The sequence below is a fragment of the Monocercomonoides exilis genome, assembly GCF_001643675.1.
Source record: "Monocercomonoides exilis strain PA203 chromosome Unknown scaffold14-1859848, whole genome shotgun sequence".
Lineage (NCBI taxonomy): Eukaryota > Preaxostyla > Oxymonadida > Polymastigidae > Monocercomonoides > Monocercomonoides exilis.
Genome location: NW_027150559.1, coordinates 451,151 through 460,612, shown reverse-complemented (window position 1 = coordinate 460,612; position 9,462 = coordinate 451,151). Strand labels below are relative to the sequence as shown.

The 9,462-nt window shown below is 33.3% G+C and overlaps 1 protein-coding gene across 1 annotated transcript; it reads right to left on the bottom strand.

Moving 5' to 3' along the window:
* Positions 1–584: 584 nt before the first annotated feature.
* On the bottom strand, positions 585–6,985 carry MONOS_4211 (uncharacterized protein; the record flags this gene model as incomplete). The annotated part of the gene is made up of 2 exons (XM_067874268.1): positions 585–6,835; positions 6,958–6,985. The coding sequence occupies 2 exons, from the start codon at positions 6,983–6,985 to the stop codon at positions 585–587; spliced, it is 6,279 nt and encodes a 2,092-aa protein (XP_067730269.1).
* Positions 6,986–9,462: the final 2,477 nt, after the last annotated feature.

The following is a 9,462-nucleotide window of genomic DNA, read 5'->3' as shown; positions in this document are numbered from 1 at the left end:
GATGTGCAATGCATCCGCTGCAAAGAAAATTTTGAGAAATTGTGATATTTAAGAAAATTTGAAGTTGGAAGTGCAAAACAAAAATAGCGTTAATTGAAATTTTTTGAAGAAAAAAGTGTAAAAAATTTGATCGACGTAATAATAATCAAAGTTTGCGCGTACCTGCTTTGATATCCAAATGAATTATTATCCTCGCCAAGCCGAAAACGTTTTTCGAGCAGAGAACTCCTTCTCATTAATCCAAAGCCAACAATAATTTGTGGTTTCTTTTCAAAACGTACAGAACTTGCAAAAGAATGAATCCCAAGAAGACAGATTATGTGCCATAACGATTATAATAATATAATTATAAAAATAAACAAACAAAATTTTAATGAAACAGAAAAGAGAAAAGGCGTATTCATACCACTTCCAGCAGCCCTAAATCAGAGTATCATTCAGAATGGAAATAATGTGTTGAATAACGTAGATGAAAAAACAAATATCATAAAAATGTTTTTCCGCATAAAAATAAAATTACCGAAAAAAAGAAATTAATAAATGAAAGCTTCAATCAAATTTTGGAAATGTATTTCTTTCTTTTTTCACACCACTTTTAATGGAACATCAATGATAGCCAAAACGTTATTGTAATTTGACAAGCAAGTCACTCTGTTTTTATCCAAAAGAGTCAAAGATGAACAATTTGGATGAGACATTAACTTGAATTCTGAAGATAACAAATTTTGTTGATTCTCTTCGCTATCTTTTGATTCAGATGGCTCCTTAATTTTCTCTTCGTTTCTCAAAAAGTTAACTGATGAAGAAGACGATGATGAAGAAGAAAAAGAGGAATAAAATGTCGGAGTAGAAACTGATTGAGAGGATGGGCAATAAATAAACTGGGAGGAATCGTTTTCATTTTTTGTGGATCGTGTTTGCAGACTTTCGTGTGCCTTTTGTGTATTTTCGGGAATAGTGTTTGAAGATGATGAATCAGAAGAATTTGCTGTGTTTGAGTTCTTTTTTATTGAATGTCTGAAAGATTCTGATGGTGGAGGTGGTGGAGGAGACAAAGAAGCAGAAGAAAAAGATGGATCTGGTGAAGAAGAAGAAGAGGAAGAGGAAGAAGAAGATGAGGAAGAAGAAGATGAGGAAGAAGAAGATGAGGAAGAAAAAGATGAGGAAGATGAGGAAGAAGAGGAAGATGATGATGATGATGATGATGATGAAGAGGAAGAAGATGAAGTTGATGAAGCAGCAGAAGAAGGCCATGAATATGGCTGCTTGGTTGCAGAGTCATCACAAAATGATGGTGAAGCCCATTCAACATCAACTGAACTTGAAGAGTCTTCCCATGAAGAAGAAGACGAAGAAGGCCATGAATAAGGCTGATGAGTAGCGGAGTTATCGCGAAATGAAGGCAAAGCCCACTCAACTTCAACTGTAGATGTTTCTTCAGATTTCTGTTTGGATATCGCTTGCTTCTGATTTTTTTCATTCTGAGAGGATTTGCTGGACTTCTTGCTTTTTGGCAGATTGGACTTATCACAATGAGAAACTGACGAATCTTTGACTTTCAAAGATGATGATGATGATGATGATGATGATGATAGTGCTAGACGCGATGCCAATAAAGAGAAAGGATTTTCTGTGAATTTTGAGCGTTGCAATTGAGGAGCTTTTTTTGTAGTTGCTTTTGATGTTGCTTTTGAAGATGTTTTTGCAGTTGCTGAGCTTGCGGATTGTTTCGATTTTTTCGAACCTTCTGAATCTTTTGGATTTTTAGAATCTTTTAGATTTTTTGTATCTTTCGAATCTTTTGACACTTTTGGATCTTTTGGATCTTTTTCTGCTTTTGATTCTTTTGATTCTTTTAATTTCTTTGATTCTTTCGAATCTTTCTGTTCTGATTCTTTTGATCCTTTCGAGTCTTTCAGCTCTTTTCGTTCTTTTCGTTCTTTTTGTTCTTTTTCTGCTTTTGGATCTTTTGATTCCTTTGATTCCTTTGAACCATTCGAATCATTAGGCTCTTTTGCTGTAGACATTACTGTCTTTTGTGAATTGTCTGATTTTCTGTTTGTTTGTTTGTCAGACTGAACATGTGACAAAGGAGAAGGTGCAGTCAATCTGTTTATAGTTGAAGAAGGAGCAGACTGTGGAGATGATGATGAAATTGTATTTGCAACTGTCTTTCTTGAAGTTTTGCTGGCTAAAGCATTTGAAGAAGATGTTGAAGAAGATGAAGCAGATGAAGAAGCTGGAGCAGCAGAAGAAGGCCATGAATATGGCTGCTTTGTTGCAGAGTTATCACAAAATGACGGAGAAGCCCATTCAACATCAACTGAACTTAAATCTTCCCACGAAGAAGAAGAAGAAGAGGAAGAGGAAGAAGAAGAGGAAGAGGAAGAAGAAGAAGGCCATAAATAAGGCTGATGCGGCAGAGATAGCAAAGGGGAGGAAGGATTTTCTATGCTTTTTGAGTGATCAGGTTGAGAAGATTTGTTTGATATTGTTTTCGCAGTTGTTGAACTGGTGGATAGTTTCGGTTTTTTCGAATCTTTCGAATCTTTTGATCCTTTTGGTTCTTTTGGTTCTTTTTGTTCTTTTTCTGCTTTTGAAACTTTTGGTTCCTTTGACTCTTTCTGTTCTGATTCTTTTGATCCTTTCGAGTCTTTCAGCTTTTTTTGTTCTCTTTGTTCTATAAATTCGTTTGAATCCTTTAATTCCTTTGAACCTTTCTCAGATTTTTCCACTTTTGATCCTTTTGATCCTTTTAAATCTTTTGTCTCTTTTTCTGCTTTTTCTGCTTTTTCTGCTTTTTCCTCTTTTGATTCTATTGATCCATTCGAATCTTTCACTTCTTTTGATCCTTTAGATCCTTTTGGTTCTTTTTCTGCTTTTGAAACTTTTGATTCCTTTGACTCTTTTGATTCTTTCAACCCTTTCTCAGCCTTTGCAACTTTTGTATCACTTGATCCTTTCGAGTCTTTCAGCTCTTTTCGTTCTTTTTGTTCTTTTTCTGATTTTTCTGATTTTGGATCTTTTTGTTCTTTAGATCCTTTTGATTCCTTTAATTCCTTTGATCCTTTCTCAGATTTTTCCAATTTTGATCCTTTCGAATCTTTTGATCGTTTTGGTTCTTTTTGTTCTTTTTCTGCTTTCTCTGCTTTTTTTGCTTTTGTTCCTTTCAAATCATTCGATTCTTTTGATTCCTTTGACTTTTTCGAGTCTTTCGCAGCAGATGCCGATGTCTTTGGCGAATTGTCTGATTTTTTGTTTGTTTTTTGGTCAGACTGAACATGTGACAAAGGAGAAGGCGCAGTCAATCTGCTTAAAGCAGATGAAGGAGCAGACTGTGGAGAGGATGGCAAAGTTCTATTTGCAACTGTTTGCTTTGAAGTTTTGCTGGCTAAAGCTTTTGAAGAAGAAGAAGTTGAAGTTGAAGTACAAATATAAGAAGGACGCGGATGAAAAGAAGGAGAAGGAGAAGAAAAAACCAGTGAATGCGGCTGTTTGCGTGAGAAATTAACACAAATTGAAAATGCAGACCAATCATCAACAACTGGGCTTAATTTCTTTTCCCAGTAAGATAATTCCTTTTCCCATGAAGATACAGAAGAATATGTTGGCGAAAACGGCGATGCAGAAGCAGAAGAAGAAGTCCGTGGATGCGAACGTTTCTTTGCGGAGCGTTTACGATATGAAGGCGAAGCCCGTTTAACTTTTCCATTCGATATTTCTTCAGATTTCTGTTTGGACGTCGCTTTCTTTTGATTTTTTTCATTCAGAGATGATTTGTTTGACATCTTGCTTTTTGACAGTTTGGTGTTATCACAAAGAGAAGCTAATGCATCTTTTGCATGCAAAGATGACGTAACAATTGATGATGAAGAAGATGATGAAGCAGAAGCAGAAGTTAGTGAATATGAATGCTTGTTCGCAGAATTTTCTAAATCAGGAAGAGCAGACTCTTCAACATCAACTGAACTAAATTTCTTTTCCAAAAAAGATAATTCCTCTTCCCATGAAGAAAAAGATGATGATGATGACGAAGTCGGCGATGTTGAAGCAGAAGCAGAAGCAGAAGACGAAGCAGAAGAAGAACAAGAAGTTCGACGAATCGCAGAATTATCAAACAATAAACATGAATCCCATCCGATATTTACAGTCAATATTTCTTCAGATTTCTGTTTGGTTTTTGCCTTTTTCTGATTTTTGTTATTCTGAGATGATTCGTCTGGCTTCTTGCTTTTTGTCAGATTGAACTTATCAAAAGGAGAAGCTGATGCATCTTTAACAGACAAAGATTGTGTTGCAGCTGTTGATGGCAGTGAGAGAGTGTGTTGTGATGCCAACAAAGAGATAGAATTTTCTGTGTTTTCAGAGCATTGCGATTGAGGAGCTTTTTTTGAAGTAATTTTCGCAATTATTGATTTCGAGGCTTGTTTTGGTTTTTTTGATCCTTTCGAATCTTTTTCTGCTTTTTCTGCTTTTGATTCCTCTAATTTCTTTGTTTCTTTCAAATATTTCTGTTCTTTTGAATCTTTTAACCCTTTCTCAAAATTTTCCTCTTTTGATTCTATTGATCCATTCGAATCTTTCACTTCTTTTGATCCTTTAGATCCTTTTGATCCTTTTGGTTCTTTTCGTTCTTTTGGTTCTTTTTGTTCTTTTTCTGCTTTTGGATCTTCTGATTCTTTTAATTCCTTTGTTTCCTTTGTTTCCTTTGTTTCCTTTGAACCATTTGAATCATTAGGCTCTTTTGCTGTTGACTTCAATGTCTTTGGCGAATTGTCTGATTTTTTGTTTGTTTTTTGGTCAGTCTGAACATGTGACAAAGGAGAAGGAGCAGTCATTCTGACTAAAGCAGATGAAGGAGCAAACTGTGGAGAGGACGATGAAATTGTATTTGCAACTGTTGGCTTTGAAGTTTTAGTAGTTGAAGCATTTGAAGAAGAAGAAGAAGAAGAAGTCCGTGAATGTGAATGCTTGCTTGTTGAATTGTTGCAAGATGGAAGCGCAGGCCATTCATCGTCATCTAATCTTAATGAGTTATCCCATAAAGAAATAGATGATGATTTTGATGATGAAGAGGAAGAAAAAGGAGGAAGAGGAGGAGAAGAAGAAGAAAAAGAAAAAGAAAATGAAGAAGAAGAAGAAGAATGAGGAGGAGAATGAGGAGAATGAGGAGAATGAGGAAGAGGAGGAAGAGGAGGAAGAGGAGAAGAAGGTGGAGGAGAAGGTGGAGGAGAAAGAGGAGGAGAAAGAAAAAGAGAAGGAGAAGAAAAAGATAATTCCTCTTCCCATAAAGAAAAAGAAGAAGATGACGACGACAAAGACGATGTAGAAGCAGAAGCAGAAGCAGAAGAAGCAGAAGACGAGGCAGAAGAACAAGAAGAAGGTTGATGAATCGCAGAATTATCAAAGAATGAACATGAAGCCCACTCAACTTCAACTGTCGATGTTTCTTCAGATTTCTGTTTGGCTGCTGTCTGTTTTTGCGTTTTTTCATTTTTTGAATCCTTTTTTGGCTTCTCTTTCAACTTTTGGCTTTCTGTTTTGTTGAGAGATTTCGAAGACAAGCTCTTGTCAGTTGAAATTGAATAGGATGCAGCTGACATCTGTTCAGCTGTTTGATTCAGAGCAGAAGCTGAAGACGAGGAAGAAGCTGAAGATGGAGATGAAGATTGAGTTGCAGTCATTGTAGCTGATTTCGATTCTGATTGATTTGTTGAAGATGTTTGTATTTGATTGTCTTTGCTTTTAGCTTCTTCTGTCTTTTCACTTTCTTTTGCCTTTTCTATTGTCTGTTTTGCAGATGATTCATCGTCACCTGCAAGAGACAATTTTTCTGTTGATTTTTTGAGAGAAGATGTCAAGTCTCCAGTTTGCTGTTTCTTGGACTTTTTTGGCTGATTTGTCATCTCTTTAACGGAAGCATTCGAATTATTCATTGGAGATTTTTCCTGATTGGGCAGTTGTTTGTTCCGTGAATGCGATGCGGTTGTTGCAGAGGCAGAAAGCAGAGAAGAAGCAGATGCTGATGCTATTCCCATTTCATTGGAGCGAGCTAATTTCAACATGCCACTCAAACCATTAGAACCTTTAAGCATGCTTTCTTCAAGTAATATTTCCAGTTCTTTGTTTCTTTCTCTGATGGAATCGTAAAGCTCTTCATACTCTTCAATCATTTCGTAAGCATATTTCAGTTTATTCTCCAACCTTTCTTGCTCAGCAAGTCTCTCACGCAATTCGTTGTTGATCTGTCGAAGTTTGAATGCTTCTCTGTCTGCTTTGTTCTTCCGCATCAGCAGAACCTCAACAACATTTTTAATTTCACAAACATCACGAAGTGTTTCGTTTAAGAGGTCATCACATTTTTCTTCTTTTTGATTTTTTCCCTCTGTTGTTTCTCCATTTTCTTCATCGCTTTTTGAGCTTTTTTCTGCAAAATCCTGAGCACGATTAAATCCTTCTGTTTCCAATTTTCTTCCTGTTGCCAATCTATCCATCACACAAGGAAGAGCAAGAATATCAACTAAATCTGTTGAGTCTCCTAAAGAAGAGGAAAGAAGCATTTTGACAATTGTGATGATGTTTTTGTCAACAGACGGTGGGAATGCTTTCTCCAATGATGCTTCGGTAATCTCTTCAGAAAATATGCCCAATTCTTGTGGTGATGAAGAATTCAATGAACACAGCTCAAACAAGACTTTTCCCAGCTGCCTAAGATCGGTTTCATGAGCCAACAATGAAACGGAAGATTCTGAAGATGAAGAGGCAGATGAAAAATTAGAAAGTTCTTCTGATGCCTTATTCGAATAAAAGCACGGAGTTGATCCAAAATCAAAATCTGAATTAGTTATTGATTTCTTGATTTGAAATTCGCCTTTTTCATTGTTTGATCAAAGAAAATGTGTATGAAATAACAGGAAAAATCAGATAAAATGATGTCAATATTTACTGGTTGCACACCTAGCTTAACGTGCCCGTCAGGCATCATCACTATATTCTTCAAATTTATGTTTTGGTGTTTTAAATCTACCTTAAAATATTCAAAAAGTGCAAGTATGAGATCGGTTATAATTATCCAAAGCTCCTAAGCAAGGGAAATTACAAAAATAAGTCATTGAACACCAAATTGAAAATTTGTAATGACTTTCAAAGCTCCAACCTCGTTTGTGTAAAAACGCTTTTCTTTTTTTCTCTGTTTCACATCATTGTAAAGGCTAGCTCCGTTGCAGTATTCCATAGCAATGTACAATTCATCGTCGTTAACAAAAAATGAATCATATATTTTCAAAATACGTGGGCTTCTTATTCGCTTGGCTTCGGAAAGTTTCCTTCTAACAAGGGTATTTTGGAAAAAGAGTGCATTTTCCATGGAATAATACTTTAGAATCCGCAATTTCTGGTTCTTTTTTGTAAAAGCTTTAAAGAAAGCACATTCTTCAGTGGAACATAAAAATTTGATATTTGTGTCTAAAGGGATAAAAAAATTTTCAACACATGTTACTCAAAAATCTGGATTATAAAATATTAACAAAATACGCACATCCATAAATTTCCATTTTTCGATATTTGCTGTTTATCCTTTAATAAAAAATTAACATAGTGATCTAATATGCAATTTATTTATTTGGTGCTCGTTTTTCAAATCTTTGCTCATCACCTTTTATGTATCATTTTTGTGATTTTATGAGTAGAAATATGTGTGTTTTTCAAATGGATGTTAAAAAGAGGAGAAATAATTGTCAAGTTCGTTTAAAATTTGAATTTTGTTTCTGTGAACGAAAATTTTACTAAAAAATCCTTTTTTCAAGTTATAATTTAATATTTCAAAATGAAAAATCATGTTTTTTCCGTTCATACAAAATAGGTTTTTGAATTTATGAACAGAAAATTTCAGTGAAAAGAAAAAAAACCCACTATATTTACAAAAATGATATTTCGTTATTATGAAAAATTTCTAAGAAAATTTTGAACTTCAAAAATTTGTCAAAACAAAGTATAATAATCGAATTTTAAATGCTTGTGTTGCTCAAGAATTGCACTCACTTTTTAAATTGTGATTTTTTTTTTTTTTTTTTTTTTGTGAAAATTAATTTGAAAAGTTTTTGGTCGAATTTGTTGATCATGGAAATTTGAATCAAAATATGTTTGCCAATGGCTAATTTGCTGTCCATAATTATTAGAAATACAAAATTGTTTATGAACAGGGTGATTCTTTGTGATTTCAAAATTTTTCTGTCAAAAATTTCGAATCAACAATTTGCCTCAAATTCTGAGAAATATATCGAATCTTTTTTATTAAAATCAAAAATTTCCTTTTCTATATTTCAACAACAGCATGCTTTTAACAGACAATAATTTAAAAGCACGTGACTCTTTTCATCAAATTTCTTTTGCAAATAACAGTGAATTATAAAACCACCCAAATGCTGAATAATTATTTGATTTCAAAATTATCACCCATCCATTTTTTTTGAAAGTCGAAAATGTTGAAATAACAGTTTTTTCTGAATTTCTCATTTATTGATCAGTTTTAATAGACAACTCTTCAAATTATTCCATGGAATAAATAAAAACATGTCATCGTTGTTCCCATGAATTAGTGTGAGTTCAGTGAAGATATGGAGAGTGTTCATTGAAAAAACTGATAAAAAAAATGAGATGTTCAGTTGAAACAGAAAATTAACTTATTTCGTTTTTTTCAAAAAGAAAAATGCATTTATGATAATTATTTTCCGAAAAGTCATTTATGTTTTATTTTCATTTTTCCCTGAAAATTGAACAAAATGAACTTATCAAAAAAATAAAGGCATGACAAATTATTAAATATTCAAATTAACAACATTTATATATCAAAATGAAATGTGCTTTGTTGCTGTTATCAAAATCATCATATTTAAAGAAAGTATTTTTGTTTCTGTTTTGAATTCTGAATTTTTTCAAGGATTCAATAACATTATTTTCAAAAGAAAATCGAAGAAAACCGCATCTTTTGTTATACGTCACCTTTTAAGAATTTGAACGAATGAGCATGAAACTGAATTTTTCTTTCATGAAAAGTGTTGATAATTTAACGACTCTGAATTATGTTACTTTTTAACAAACAACATTTCATATAGACAAAACAAATAAAAAATCAAAAGTCTTTGAAAACAAATTCAAATCCACCAAGTTTATTGACATTTCATCAATGATGTTTTCATTCATTAGTTTCGTTTTGATTCAAACGCAATAATTTTTCACAATCTTTTTGAAAAATTTTGAATCTTTTTTGGAGTGCTCGAATTCATATCAAATTTTTTGAACATTTTTCTTCTTATTCTTTTTTTCGTTCCATCATTATTCTTTTGAATTCAAAAGTAAAAAGAAATAAGAAAAATAAATTACAGTTTATTCAACTGGATCTTTTCAAATGGAAAGTGTTTCTTCCATTTCTCTCATTTTTTGAAAAATATCAATAATTTTAAA